This window comes from Eschrichtius robustus, chromosome 2, assembly GCF_028021215.1.
Source record: "Eschrichtius robustus isolate mEscRob2 chromosome 2, mEscRob2.pri, whole genome shotgun sequence".
Taxonomy (NCBI): domain Eukaryota; kingdom Metazoa; phylum Chordata; class Mammalia; order Artiodactyla; family Eschrichtiidae; genus Eschrichtius; species Eschrichtius robustus.
Window position 1 is genome coordinate 26,701,371 of NC_090825.1, and position 16,283 is coordinate 26,717,653.

Genomic DNA, 16,283 nt, shown 5'->3' on the forward strand with positions numbered 1-16,283 from the left:
GCCACAATTTGCTGAAGAGAGACGGTGAGAGGTAATACCTATGATTATAACGTGTAGAAAACTGAAAGTAATCATAATAAAACTGGGAAAATTCAAATCAGAAAGAGTCTCTATTTTAGTTACTATACTTTATTAAAAACATGTATTCAACTAAATAGGCAAGAAGTTCATGAATTCTAAAAATTTAAGCTTGCTATACATACATGGGCTTTGTTTAAAAAACAAAACAAAACAAAACAAAAAAACCCCATTTTTCCCCTAAAGTCTTATCTCTTAATGATTCAACTCTTGGAGGAAAGAACAGGAAGAGGACATGTGCTGCAACTTTATATTTTAAAATAAATTAGCAAGATGGCTTCATGCCAGAGGAGCACTATAAAACCTAAAAAGACAAAGAAGAAAACAGTTCTACCAATTTGTACAATCAAGCAAAAAATTCAATTTGGAAAGTCAAGCCAAAACTTTAAAGGCTGGCTTAAGATTAAGCTGAAGCACAGTTAGTCCTGCCAAAAACTTTTGAACCAGACAAGGGGTAAAAATGAACATTTCCATAATACTTACAGCAAGCTGCTTGGGTAGGTTTTCTGCAATACGGCTTAATAATGTCTTTGAAGGTTTCTCTGAGCACAGCAAAACAAGGTTGACATTTCTATCTCCTCGGAGAAGTAATCCTTTTGCCAATACTCCCACTCGCAAAACTCCTTTTAAAGCTCTGCAGTGAAATCAAGTTATATTATCACATTTCCCTTCTCAACCAGAACCACGATAATCTCTCAACACACAATAGTAAATGAAGTAACTTTTACACCATTAAAATTCTCAATCAACTACAGTATAAAAACATTCAATATTTTTAGAAGTATCCTTCACTTAGATAAGAAATATGGATAAATTAATAAATCAAGAGCTAAGTTCTCACACGGACAACTGCAAAGCAAAGGCCATTAACACTTTTCTGTGTCTCACTTTACAAATTAGAATAAAAGTCATGTTCAATATATACAAAGGTATTTCCAAATGGTAAGGGGAAAATGAGAAGTTATAGATCATAATGCAAACTTGGTATGAAAGATGTTGCTAAAGGTTGAGCTTATTCACACTTATGGGTCAATGTGTTAAGGAAAAAGAAGCTGCTAAAACAAAGAGTAAACAGATGCAACAAATAAATAAAAACTGAATAGCAGCTAAATGCAATTGAAAACTATAAAGGCTGCTTTGAAAACAGACTTGAAATAGGTTTTATATAAATTTAAATAAAATGAGTAAAATTACAAGGTTGGAGACTGTACGAAATTGTTATTTTTCATTTCAGCAAAAAACAGCTGAATACATTAAATATCTAACACAAGCATAACACATGTAGACTGACAACAGAGAATTTTCAGTCTTTGTAACTTTTATTTCAAGTATAAGAAGCCCACATAAGGGAAACCAAAAGTAAACAAAAGTAAAAAACTCTGAAAACACACCTGTCTTTACCTCCCTCTTTCTTATCATCTCCCTCTTTGCTCTTGCTCTTCTCATGTTCAGACAAGCTGTCTGAAACAAGTTTTAAAGCACGTTCAGTGATAGAAACAATTTTCTGAACTGCCTGTAATTCCTCTTCAGTTGGATAAATGGTTGCATGTTTTGTCATTACATAACGATCATCAGATGAGTCAGGACGACGTAAGGGCTGGAGAAGACAAAAAAGATAACTTCATTAAAAAAAGATGCTTCCCAAGCAAAAGTAAATTATTATTTTTCAACTATACATATGTTTTCAAATCTTTTCAATAAGAAAGTCAATTATGCAAAATGTCCATTTAAAGCTATCTTCTCCCTTTTTTCCATTTCAGTAAAAACAAACATGTAAACTATGGAAAGTTACACTATCAAGAATGAGTATGTAACTACGTATGTACACGTGCTTTGCCTCAAAACAAGTAAAATTACAATACACACCATCTAAGGTTATAAAAATACTTTCTACTCAACTTTAATAACCAGTGACTCTGAAATGTTTTGCTTTTAATAAAACAAGTTTCACAAATACATATTCTATGGAAAGACAAATGAGAAAGAATAGTTTAAAGAGCAGGAATTTGTTGCTGTTTCCTTCTAAGTGCCCTCTAGAAAACAGAACAAAGAATAAAAACATCTTGTTTTCTGTAGTCTGAACTTACATGAAATATTCCTCATAACCCAGGTATGTCTTCTTTTATCTAGCTTCCACAGAACACAAACTCTCAAGATGCAGCTCTTGCCTACAGTTCTCCTAATACATCCACTGTGTGCTCATCTTGGACCATTTACTTACCCCTTATCCTGCACTTAATTTAGAAGTAGTGGTAGGGTTTTTTTTTTCATGATTTGAAAAAGGAAAAAAGACTCTAAACCACTGGTAATGGGAAGATAAGAATAATTCTGAAAGCAAAGCAACTGCTTTCAAAATTAGTTGTTCTTGACAATCTAAAGAACAAGGGCAAGAAAATCTCTTATGTGAAAGAAGAGTTGGCAAAAGAAGCTCTGCTCCCTTAGCTTATACTGAAAGTAAGAAAGATGCATGGAAATTCTACGAAGTCCTCATATATAAGGACACGAGTTGAGAACCTGTAATAAAAGGAGGGAAAATTCTAAATCAGATGAAAAACTTATATTGAGATTTGGATATTATTAAGTCTAAAAATTAGCTCCCCGGGACTTCCCTGGTGGCGCAGTGGTTAAGAATCCACCTGCCAATGCAGGGGACAGGGGTTCGAGCCCTGGTCCGGGAAGAGCCCACATGCCACGGAGCAACTAAGCCCGTGCGCCACAACTACTGAGCCTGCGCTCTAGAGCCCGCATGCTGCAACTACTGAAGGCTGCGCGCCTAGAGCCCGCGCACCGCAAGAGAAGCCATGACAATGAGAAGCCCGTGCACCGCAACAAAGAGTAGTCCCTGCTCGACACAACTAGAGAAAGCCTGCGAGCAGCAACGAAGACCCAAAGCAACCAAAAATAAATAAATTTATATTAAAAAAAAAAAAAATTAGCTCCCCAAACTGTTATCTTTCAATGCTGAGCCAGTCTTACACTTTTACTCCCTATGTAAACAAAGTGGACACTCACTGCCGGCCCCTGTGGCTGAGGAGGCATGCCTGGTCGGACTCCCAGAAGGCCTAGTGGGCCTGGGGGACCATGAGGATAGCCTCCATCAGGCATTCGGCGGCGATCATCCCAATGATGTTGTTCTTCCTCCATTCTTCTCCAGTACATGTCCTCTTCATAACGTCTGAAACATAGAGAATGATACTATAAGTCTGTAAGAAAAATACAACCCAAGAATTTACATCAATAATGATATAAAAAGCAATTTAAAAAATACCCCAAATCAGTCTAGCTTACATCTCTCTTTTCTCCTACTGTATGTGATTACCTTTATTTGCTTTAACTAGCAGTAAATGGAAGTGAATCCCAGTGAAAAGAGAAAATAAGTAAACAAAGATAAAAGCAAAACAAAATTTCACAGCCTGAAGACAGGGTTGAAAGCACAAGCACCAGAAACCTCAGAGTTCCTTCTAACCTCTCCCTCTTTACAGGAGACTGTAAACTTAAATGCCTACCTAATGTGGCCAGACCAACAATGTGTGTGAGTGAAAGACTCAAAGCATACATTCAGAAATTTTCTTCATGTCTCCAAAGAAATGTGCTCTCTCCTATTTTTTTCTAAGAGAGAACTTCTGAAGACTACCTTTAATTTCCTCAACTGATACAGGCAGAGAGACAAAGACACTTCTCTACAGTGAGGAAAAACAACTGAGATAAACGGCAACTCACATCGTGTTTCCCTTTTGGGGACATATTAAGGGTGACAGGAACTATGGTGAAGAAGAAAGCACATGCTCTGAGCCACAGCACAGCTATTAATTATTGCCATAAGGGAATACAGATGGTAATCCCAAGGTCATCAGGATTTTTGTGAAATCTCATGCTCTTTAAGTGTTGGTTCATGTTGGTATCCAAAAAATACCATGTGTACCAAATAAAACACCCATGGACTGAACTTGGACTGTGGGCAACTAGTGTGTAGCCTCTGCTTTAATAGTCAACATTTTCAGAATCTAATTTCTTTTTTACCATGTGACTCTCTCCTTCTCAGTTCTATCTTTGCTTTCAGCTTCACACTAGGATACCAGCAACTCCCAAGGTAGTCCTGTCTTTATAGCAAATTTTTGTAACAATTAAGTTTTTACTAGACAAATTTGTTTAACACAAAACATAAGAAAGAAGTATGTTTCTCAAGTAGCACTGCAGAAACCACCAATTTCTTCAGTCGGGAATAAGCAGTGCTTTTTAGGTCATCCAACTAAGGACAGGAAGAACCATACTTCTATGTTATTTAGGTCTTGAGCTTGAAGGCTCTGGAAAACCATGTTCATTCCAGTACTGAATACTTTGTTATTACTAAAGATGTTTAAGTTAAATAAGGGCAGGGACCTTTATCCATTGTTTACCAATTCATACTTGGTGTCTAACACACTATGTGCTACTTCCTGGCAAACTGTAAGCGCTTAATAAATATCTGATATAACAATAAAAGAGGAAGTAATTGCGTAATCTAGGTATAGAGAAAAATTTCCAGTGCATTACAAAGGCAGAAACTTCATAAAGAAGAAGAAGAATAGATTTAGATACCTAAATAAAAATCGATACATACATAACAACAAAGATTATTTAAAGGTAACATGTTAATAATGGGTTAATAGCTATAATATAAGAAGTGTCTACAAATCAACAACAGGTAAGTTAAACAAATAAACAGGCAATTCACCACAGAAGAAATGTAAGTGGTTAAGCATGAAATAAAAATTTAATTTGCCTCCAATACAAACAATTAAAGTTGAAACAAAACTGGCTTTTATGTTTCACTCTCTCATTGGCAGAGATTTTAATAAGTTACAGAAGCAGTTCTCAAAGTGTGGTCCAGGGACCCTAGGTGGTTCCTGAGACACCTTCAGGGGGATCCATGACATCAAAATTACTTTCATAATAATAACAAGACATTTGCCTTCTCCATTCTCATTCTCTTACGAGTGTACAGTGGAGTTATCCAGAGGCAAAATGTGTTATCACAACCTGTTGAGCAAAGAAGTAGATAGGAAAATCAGGCTACCTTAAGCTAGACATTAAAGAGATCTGAAAAAATATAAAACAATGTCATTCTCATTATTCTGGGGGAGAAATATAGTCATTTTATAGTTAGCATATTATATTTATGCACCATATTATATTAATAAATATGGTCGATCTAATACTATAATTATCAATATTTAACTACATTTTAACAAACAAAGTCCTTTTAAAATTAATTCATAAATATTTAAACTTCTCAGTTTTCATTTCTAATACAATAAATGTTGACAGCTATAACCCATATACACAAGAGCTCTTTTTGGAGTTTTGTAATTATTGAGTCTAAAAGGTCCTGAGACCAAAAAGTTTGAGAACCAGTAAGTTAAACTATCTAGTACAGGCAAAAAGTATGCGTATCTGCAGTCAAACATTTTCATTTCTGGGACTTTATTATTAGCAACTAATCATGATTTATGCAATAATATAGCCTCAAGGATGGTCAATGTGTAATTATAATGGGGAAATACTGTAAAAAACCTAAATATCTAACAATATGTAATTGGCTATAAGGAAAATTTTACATCTGCACAAGATAATACTATGTAGCCATGGAAAATAAGAAAAAATAATTCTAGCTTACTTTTTAAAAGAGTTGGTATGTAAATGAAAAAAAGCAGGTTATAAAATACAGATACATTACACTCCTGTTTATATTTATCTTAATTATATTTTAAAACTTGTACACAAATCCTCATAGCAGCAGTATTCATGATAGCCCAAAAGTGGAGATGACACAAATGTCCATCAACTGATGAATAAACAAAATGTGATACATACACGTAATGGAATATTATTCATCTATAAAAAAGAAGTACTGATATATGCTATAACATGCATGAACCCTGAAAATATTATGCTAAGTGAAAGTAGCCAGACACAAAAGACAACATATTTTATGATTCCATTTATATGAAATCTCCAGAATAGGTGAATCTATTATTAGTGGTTGCCTAGGGGTAGAGGGAGGAGTTGGCGGGGTGGGGGTGGGGGTGGGGGGGAGGATAAGGATTGACTGCTAATGGGTTTGTGGTTTCTTTTGCAGGTCATGAAAATGTTCTAAAATTGACTGTGGTAATGACTGCACAACTCTGCGAATATAATAAAAACCAGTGAATTGTATGATTTAAAGATATGCCAATTATATCAATAAAACTAAACATTTACATATCTCTTGAACACGTTTCTCATTTCTCCTTCCCTGTAGCCTCTAAAGTTTTTATAATAGACGTTTCCTGAGAAACAAAAACAAAACAGGGCTTCCCTGGTGGCGCAGTGGTTGAGAGTCTGCCTGCCAATGCAGGGGACACGGGTTCGAGCCCTGGTCTGGGAAGATCCCACATGCTGCGGAGCAACTAGGCCCGTGAGCCACAACTACTGAGCCTGCGCGTCTGGAGCCTGTGCTCCGCAACAAGAGAGGCCGCGATAGTGAGAGGCCCGCGCACCGCGATGAAGAGTGGCCCCCGCTTGCCGCAACTAGAGAAAGCCCTTGCACAGAAACGAAGACCCAACACAGCCATAAATAAATAAATAAATAAAAATAAATTTAAAAAAAAAAAAACAAAAAAACCAAAAAAACCCCAAAACCCACACATTATTAATGTCTAGAAGCTACTAAATCTGATATTCCGGATATTTTTATCATGTAACCAAATGTTCTATTTTGCTTGTTTTAAACTGAAGCATTTATTTGTAGTATTAAACTATTTCTTTGTGTATTTAAATATATATAAGATACCATTTCCAACATAATTCCTAATACCAAGGACACAGTCAAATATTAGAATAGCCAATAACTTAGTTTTAATGCATTTCTCTCCTAGACCTAAGATCTTCCAGAGAAGTGAAAACTAAAAGTATATTAAATAGGGACTCCCCTGGCGGTCCAGTGGTAAAGAATCCGCCTTACAATGCAGGGTACGCAGGTTCGATCCCTGGTCAGGGAACTAAGATCCCACATGCCGCCAGGCAACTAAGCCTGCACACCACAACTACTGAGCTCACACGCCTCAACTACTGAGCTCGCGTGCCTCAACTAGAGAGCCTGGTGTGCCGCAAACTACAGAGCCCACACGCTCTGGAACCCACGCGCCACAACTACAGAGCCCGTGTGCCCTGGAGCCTGTGTGTCACAACTAGAGAAGAGAAAACCCACACACCACAACTAGAGAGAAGCCCGTGAGCCACAATGAAGATCCCACACACCAAAACGAAGATCCCGCATGCCTCAACGAAGATCCCGTGTGCCACAACTAAGACCTGACGAAGCCAAAAATAAATAAAGTAAATAAATAAAATAATAAATAAATCTAAAAAAAAGTACATTAAATAAATCTGGATTGCTCTGAATGGATGTCACATACTCAGAATAGCTAAGTTTTTTTAGAAAGGCTAAACCACTTATCGTGCTATTAAAAGTTAAAGATACTACCTCATTTCCATTCTCCAGCGTTCCTCTTCTTCTCTTCTTCGCCAATACTCCTCTTTCTGCATTTGCTTCCTCATTTTCTCTTCTTGAATCTTTCTTGCTCGAATACTGGGTTTTACTTCTACTTGCAGATCTGGATTTACTTTTTTCTGTTAATATAGACAAGATATTTGAAAAACCAGCAACCCCTCCAACAATCTACACGTATCTTTAAATCATAAAATGCCACATAGTCTTTCATCATAGGGGCTTTCGTTTGCAAATTTCCTATTATAAGAGTAAATGCGGGCTTCCCTGGTGGTGCAGTGGTTGAGAATCTGCCTGCTAATGCAGGGGACACGGGTTCGAGCCCTGGTCTGGGAAGATTCCCACATGCCGTGGAGCAACTAGGCCCATGAGCCACAACTACTGAGCCTGCGCGTCTGAAGCATGTGCTCCACAATAAGAGAGGCCACGACAGTGAGAGGCCTGCGCACCATGATGAAGAGTGGCCCCCGCTTGCCGCAACTAGAGAAAGCCCTCACAGAAACGAAGACCCAACACAGCCAAAAATAAATAAATAAATAAATTTAAAAAAAAAAACAGTAAATGCAGTAAAATAAGTTGAATCAGAGGAAAAATTCAGAATACATTCATAAACATTCTTTTTTCCTTCCCACCCCCAAAATTCTTAGTTGTTCAAGTTTAAAGTTATACATTTAGTACGTAAAACGTACATAACTTAGTGCTAACCAATAAAAGAAATCCTTAGAAGACTGATGGATATTAATTTTCCTTTGTTTGTAAGTAAATGATTCTAGATACCTGAGTGTGGGGTTAAAAAGTTTCTTTTCATATAAATGTATTGTCCTTTAACAGATTATTTTTAACTTTCACTTCTGTGTTTAGAAAACATGAATCTAGTGCATTAGTCCAACCTAATTAAAAACGTTAAATACATTATTTAGATTTAACTTATCACTTGAAGTGTTTTCAATGAAGAATTTCTCATCTCATAATTCATTTTAGTGGGAATTCTGCCAAGATAAAGGAAAAGAATGGAGACCCAACACTTCTTTCAAACACTTCCTGTGATGCAATTATCTTTACATGATTACTTGATCCAAATAATGTTATAGCTTTATTTTGCCACTACAAGTAATGAAATATGGTATCGTTTTTTCCTAAGTATAACAAACTAGTCAATAAAAACTAAACATCTGACTCTGTGTGAGACATTACATGCCAATTCTGGAGTGGGAGTTCATGGACTTAGTGAGTTATATTTAGAGGCCTTGTTTTTGCATCTAGAATGTTCCAAGCCATATAAAAAGAGAAAATAGCTGAAATTTTACTCACTTTATATTGAAGTCTGTGTCTTCGCCCTTTTAAGTGCATCTCCTTAGCATTGGGATCATTAAAGCTGCACTCGCACAATTTGCAATGGAATCGAATTACTTTTCCTTCATCATTTCGTACCTTGATGTGGAAAAAAAAATTCAAGAATCACCAACAGGAATGTTACAGTTGAAGATTTCAATTATAAACCCTCATGGGTTGTAAATAACTTTTAGAATTTGAAGTGACAAAAAAACGGGGCAATGTCTATACTTTTTAAAAAGGATAATCTACAGAAATGAACTAAAGGTAGAATTTTTAACTGTAGCATGCAAGACGTGTTAGCATGTATTTGGCTCTTGTAATTAACTTTTAATACTTTTGTCTATATGTAAACATTTAGATTTAAATGCAGTTAGATACCTTAAATTCTATAATAAATATTTACTCAATACTTGCTACTGGCCAGGTATTGTTCTTGGAAATGGAGATAAAGATGATGAAAGGCATTATTCACATTTATTTCTATAAAGCCCAAGACTTTATACATGTAACTTTATGGAAAACCAGTATCAATTTTTTTCTAACCGCACAACCAGTTAGGAAGACAAGTAGGCTAGAATGTTATTAAAAAGTCTACAGTGAATTCTAAGTTCAAATGGTGCAAGTTTTAAAAATTGGTTCTGAACTCAATTCTCTGAAGTTTAAGATTACTTTACCCAACATCACTGGCAATTAAGCTGTTCTGGCTGTATTTTTTTTTTTTTTTTTTTTAGACAACCAAGTCTTACTCTTTTAAGAGCTGTAACTTTAATTAATTAATTAATTTTTAAAGAAGTTTATTAACCTTTAAATGTCCTTTTTTTTTTTTTGGCCACGCTATGCACGGCACTGTGGAATCTTAGTTCCCCAACCAGGGATCAAACCCATGCCCCCTGCAGTGGAAGCATGGAGCCTTAATCACTGGACCGCCACGGAATTCCCAAGAGCTATAACTTTAAATTAAAATTGTATGTGAACTACTTTCAAACTGCATAGCCCAGTTTTCCACCCCGTAAACAAAGAACTCAATATGTAATTTTTCTTGATGCGGAAAAGGATGAAGGAACAAATAAATATTTGCTAAAAATATACTGTAGGCTAGGCACTGTGCTAGGTACTTTATTTCATCTAAGCTTCATAACTTTGCTGGCAGATAACCAAATTTTATAGATGTAGACACTGAAGCTCAGAGAACTTGTTCTCTATAATTGTTCTACAATACAGCAAAAGTAAAGAGTAGGGCTACACCACTGTATGTTAGTCTTTCTGCTAACAGCAAATATTTATCAAGCCCCTCTGACGTTCCCTCATCCTCCATTTATTGAGTTACTTTGTCTGTAAAACAGGAATAGTTTTCTCATCAGCTTGAGAAATCAAATAAACAGTATCTGTTACATCAGCAACCTTAATTTTACACATGAAACTGACTGTTCAAGGAAATATTTGCTGTCTTTGTCATTTCTGCTGCTCACAATTTTTATTACTTTTTATGTTCAGAAGAACAGTAGAAGGGTTATATTAAAAGAATGCCGGCCAAGTAGATGGAAAGTTACTTCACACCACAGTGATGGCTGTCAGCAGGGAAAGAGAGAAGTTAACAAAAAAATTGTGATGTCACTTAGGCAAGCTTAAAAAAAAAAAAAAACCTTCAACGAAGATGCCTTTGATATTCCTTTTTACGTAATCTAAACCTAAAATACAATTGAATATAATTTAATTTTACACGTAAAGCATGCTTGTAACAATGACACACGTCTTCCCTTTATCTGATCTCACAGCACTAGTATTCTCAAATCAATACCTCCTCCACATAATCATGGCCCACCGGCTGCACATCACTCTGCAAAGCAGCAAGGGACGCAGGTGTGACTGGTTCTGACACTGTGTCTGGCTTTACTTCCGGGATCTGTACAGCAGTGACAGGAGTGCTTTTAACACATTCGGTTCCTTTTAAGTCTTCTGTTTTATTTCCTGTTGATTGCAGCTTATTACCACCTAGAAGAGCATAAAAGAATTATAGTGATTTAAATTTTCTTTTTGTATAATGTATGACCTGATACAACAAGAACTTCAGATAAAGTTCTGATCTTTTCTAACAATTGTCAAACTCCTGCCTGACGCAGAGCAGGTCAGAAGTTTGCAGAGCCATGTAAACCACTTGGCTTTTTTATCTTATTAATTAAATACATGTCTGAATTTTCTTTCCCCTTCTCTACGTCCCAATATCCAATGGTGCTCTCTGTCCCCACCATGGCTCTTATGGGATCAAGTACCGAAAAGTAAATAGCAAGTACCTGAAATGGTAGAGTCTAAGCCTAAATCGTGCTTATATCCCTTTGCCAAGGAACGGGGCACTGTTCTAAGTTCTAGTAATATAAGAATAAGACAGCGTGGCTGTCTTTGAGGTGCCAACAGTTTAAGGGAATATACAAGTCATTAGAGTACCATGTGGCAAGTGCTGTTGTAAGTATTAACAGGGTATTGTGGGAATGTAAAGGAAAGGAGCCACAACCCTTTAAACTGACCCAGTTAAGAATGGCTTTACCAAGGGTGTGACACTTGAGCTGGGCTTTGAAAGAAGAGCAATGAGTATGAACTGTCAGGCAGAAAAAAAGAGAATGATGTCTAAACAGAAAGAGTAGCATGTACAAGAAAAGCACAAAAACATGGAGTTAAAAAGACTATGGTAAATTCAAAGAAGACTCAGTAATTCAATATGAATTACTACCGAGATAGAGGTGATGATATGAGACAGGGGTCAAACTGTGAAGAGCCTTGGATGACATAATTAAGGAATACAGAGTTTTTCCCTACATGCAAGCGGAAAGCCACAGAAAATTTTTAAATAACAGACTAACACAATTTGATACTTATATGACTTTGACAAAAGTGTTGGAGAAACTGGATGCAGTAAGAGACAACGCTCTGAGGAAGAGACTTTGAAGGCCTAAAAACAAGGCAGTGGCTGTGAAGAAGAAATGACACTTTTTGGAGAAATACTGTAGTGACAGAAACAAAAGGACTAGATAAACTGGAGGCAATAAATAAAAAGAAATCATGTCAGTGAAGTTCTCCATGTGAAAAAGCAGCAGTTTTATGAGATTATTTCACGGTACTCTTGTGACGAGATAAAAAGTTAGATTGAGACACTAGTAGGCATCAACAGAACCATACAGATCGTGACCAGGAAATACCTAAAATATGGCTCTAGAACTCAGGTGGGGGTTTTGAATTGGCCCAACTGATTTTAAACTCACTCCATACACAGTGGAATAGATGAGACCACTCATGAATACTAGGTAAGTGAAATGAGGGCCAAAATCAGAATCTTAGGAACACCACCAGTTAATGAACATGAAGGCAGGAGAACCAATAAAGATACCTGAGGAAGAGGTGAGTGGACATGGAATAGAGAGACAGAAACATATCTTAAGCTTTAAGGTATAGCAGTCAACTGTGTCAAATGTTAGAGAGGTCAACAGCATGAAACAGAAAACTGGCCACTCAATCAATCAGGCAAGTAGGTCTTTGGTGACTCCTGAAAGCAGTTTCAGAAAAGCATAGAGTCGAAACACTGTAAGAGACTGAGGACTGGATAGTAAGTAGAGAAAATAAGAATTAGGTTAGCAGCCTGAGAAATGGGAAAATATATACATATTTTTTTTTAAGATTATGAAAGACACAGGTATACCTGTTGGCTGAAGAAAAGGGAGGGAACTGAAAAAATTTCAAGAAAAAAAATACAGATATGTGATTGAATAAGGTCCCAGGAAAGGAGGAGAAGACTGATACAACAGCAAAAGTAGAAGGGTTAGTCCTGGAATGGAGGAGAAACATCACTTTGAGTTAGAGGGAACACAGAGAATCTTCAGTACTTGCCAACAAAGTTTATTTTGGGTGTAGATGTTTTCTTGGCAGCCATATTTGCAGGCACTGCTGATACTTTAGTGTTGGCTGTGCTATTAAGAGACGAGTTTCCTGTAGTTGTAAGACCTTTCACTGAAGAAGTTGCAATTGATGAAGTATTCACAGTACAATTGCTTGCTGCAATGCTTGAAGGAGAGGCAGTTGGTTTTGAAGCAGACACGGCTGTTGAAGAAGTAGCTTGGCTAACAACGTTTGGTTCTGTTGAAGGAATGGGTTTGCCAAGTTTTGTGTGTAATTTAACCACCTACAAAATAAAAGCATATTTATTTGTCAGGAAACTCAGAGAATGTAAATTTTTTTTAAAAAGTTTGTCTAAAAGACACTATAAAATGAAAATCTTAACTATATTTTTCTTTGTTGTATTTTTTGTTATACATTTTTAGATAAAAACTTATTACTTTCAAAATAATCTCCGTGAAGCAGATATGGATACATATTCCATCTACCACCAGGTAAGGAAATGACTTGGCCACATGCTTACCAACCTAGTCGTAAGCATGACAAAAGGCAGAAAACAATCACATGACTCAATTTCCAGTTGGTGGAAAAAAACGATCCAGTTCAATTTAAAGAAGAAAGGTCTCCAGTCTTTCTTTCCTTAAGCAAAGAGTATTTGATGTCACCTTTATATACATGTAAGCAGGGTGTATAGTGTACTCAAAGTTTTCAAATTTTGAAGCCACCTTTACTTTAAGCCCCGCACTGAAAAGGAAAAGAAAACAGAGTAAGACATAAGGGTGTGTGGGAAAAAAACACCTACTTTCTGATGCTTAGCACCACGAATGTGGGCAGCATATGCATCTGCTCCTGTACAAGACACATCGCAGAGCTCACAACGTAGCTGATTTTGAGTCCCACGAGTAGAGTTGTTGCTGCTGCTGGTATTCTGTGAGGCTTTCAATGCGGCTTCTTTTTTTTTATGTTTCTGCCCTTCTAAATGTTCTTTGTAAGTCTGTTTCAAACAAAAGGAATAAATTTTGCTTCACTAATTTTCTATCTACATCATTTGAAATTATTCAATTCTCAAACCTCTAATACTCATTAAAAAATCAGCACTACACATTTTCAAACACAACTGAACAAGAGCATGTGGTTTCCCTACATACATGATATATCTGTGGTTCTCTGTACCTTGTTTTCCAAGAATACATTTACCTAACACTTTATTTCTTTTTCAAACACAGAATGCATTTTCACATAGAATCTGTGTTAGAATCCATGCCACCCTGAACAAAAGCACATTTAAAATATTTAACAGGCAAAATTTTATCTCTTTCGAAGGAAAAATAGTATTATTGTAATACTAGCCATGAAAATAGTGAAATTATATATTAAAAATTGTCTTCAGGGCTTCCCTGGTGGCGCAGTGGTTAAGAATCCACCTGCCAATGCAGGGGACATGGGTTCGAGCCCTGGTCCAGGAAGATCCCACATGCTGCAGAGCAACTAAGCCCGTGCGCCACAACTAATGAGCTTGCGCTCTAGAGCCCACGAGCCGCAACTACTGAACCCCACGCGCCTAGAGCCTGTGCTCTGCAATGACAAGCTACCACAATGAGAAGCCCACGCACTGCAACCAAGAGTAGCCCCCGCTCGCCGCAACTAGAGAAAAGCCGGCGCGCAGCAACAAAGACCCAATGCAGCCAAACAAAACAAAACAAAACAAAAAACCATTAAAAAAAAAAATTGTCTTCAATGCAGATGACTGAAGAAGGTAGCTTTATTAAAATGAGAGGAGGTCAATAAGGACTGCTGGGTAGTTTGTTTTTTTCTTGAGCGGGGCCAGACAGTTACTCTTTCCTATATTATTTTAAAAATTGTTTTAATACAGACATATGACTAGCGTAAAATTATATATACAGCATAGAATCTCAGAGCTTGATGAGACTTCGGAGATTAACTAAAACAACAATTTTCTAAATTTTAAACAAGAGAATCCTCCTTCAAAATGAAATCTTGTGCACAAGTAAGGAAAGTTACTGTTTTTGAAACAAGAGAGGAAGGCGTAAGACCTAGCCATCTGATTCTCCTCTCACTATCTGCGGCAGTCTAAAGTGGCTCCGTGAAGCAGTTTGAACCTCAATTATTTAGGACAAGTCCGTATTACAGAAGCGAGGAAACAAAAGCCCAAAGAAGTTAAGGTCTCCAACTTGCCCAGGGCCACAAGTTAGTTGCAGAGACAGGACTGGAACCATGGCCCCTTGTATCTGAACCAACTTATTCTCCCTCCTTATGTCTGCACTAGACTCTAACTCACCCTAACTCACCACCTCGATGGTATTTTTCTCTAAGGTTCATTAACCCCTTATGGCACGGCCTCTGACTTGTAGAAGTACCCTTGGCCTGTTCTTGTGTAACCATCCAGCTCCCCCAAATCAATGGTCAGCCTTATATATATACTCATTCTAAATGCTGCAATTAACCTATCACCCTAGAGCCACGTTCTATCCTTTTATATGGTACCACATATTCAACAAGTCTCTTATGGTTTGCATTTAGCCACTCATAGCATCATTCCCTTTAGAACAGTCACTACTGAGTAAGATATACTCCTCAAATCCTAAAACCAACATTCTTGTTCCCGTTCAGGTTTAATCTTGGGTTGCTGCAAACATTCCCCATCTGTCTCCTCTCCCCCAACCAAGTAATCACAATGAACCTGTTTCCTATCATACTGAAAATAGGAAAAAAGGTTTTATGTTACTAGCCACATACATTAAAATATTCCCTAATTTGGTGTAACTCAGCGAATGCTGGTAACTGAAAATACCCTACAAATTCTGTTTTAAAAAGTAGGCAGAACTAATCTAGTAAATTAAAAAGAAGGTACACAGGTTGGGCAAGGGTGGGAGTGGATGTAACTGGAAGAAACTACTAAAGAGTCAAAATCTGGTCTTTTCAAATACTATGCCTTTTGTCTGCCAAACTGCTTATCAAATTTTTATACGAAAACTAGATACTCTTAAATAAAGTATTAACAAAGTTGGGAAGGGAGCTGAACTCACTAGATTTTATAAACAGACTCTTCCCTAAATCACTTATTTTAAGTTTAGCAACAGGAAAGAAACAAAAAACAAAAAACCCAACCACTGAAGACTCATGGTAAAGCATACAACATAAGTACCTGTGGTCCAGCACAGCTGATCTTACAAACATCACAGTAGTGAATCTGGGGTGGTTTGGGAGGCTGTTTTGGTTTCAGTTGTTTATTTTGGAATGGTGCTTTTTTAGTGAAGGTGGTCCCTGTCCAAGCAGCTGTTGCAGCAGCTGCTGCTGCCGCCGCCGCCGCCTGCTTCTGCTGCTGCTGCTGCTGTTGGTAGTAGGAGGACGCAGCTGAATACACGGCTGCTTCGTAACCTGAATAAGATGTACCTTACAGAGAAAATCAAACAAAGGTTATGTTACGTAATTATAAAAG

At 37.0% G+C, this 16,283-nt stretch overlaps 1 protein-coding gene across 3 annotated transcripts in view; it reads right to left on the reverse strand.

Moving 5' to 3' along the window:
- Window positions 1–16,283, reverse strand: part of ZFR (zinc finger RNA binding protein) — a 78,242-nt gene that overhangs the window by 32,042 nt on the left and 29,917 nt on the right. For all 3 annotated transcript variants that reach the window (XM_068535201.1, XM_068535200.1, XM_068535202.1), the window contains 9 exons: window positions 15,990–16,237; window positions 13,626–13,817; window positions 12,818–13,109; window positions 10,740–10,933; window positions 8,918–9,037; window positions 7,583–7,728; window positions 3,091–3,253; window positions 1,470–1,675; window positions 562–712 (listed from right to left, as the gene is read on the reverse strand). In XM_068535201.1, the coding sequence (XP_068391302.1) occupies window positions 562–712; window positions 1,470–1,675; window positions 3,091–3,253; window positions 7,583–7,728; window positions 8,918–9,037; window positions 10,740–10,933; window positions 12,818–13,109; window positions 13,626–13,817; window positions 15,990–16,237 (1,712 nt within the window). The remainder of the gene's footprint in view (window positions 1–561; window positions 713–1,469; window positions 1,676–3,090; window positions 3,254–7,582; window positions 7,729–8,917; window positions 9,038–10,739; window positions 10,934–12,817; window positions 13,110–13,625; window positions 13,818–15,989; window positions 16,238–16,283) is intronic.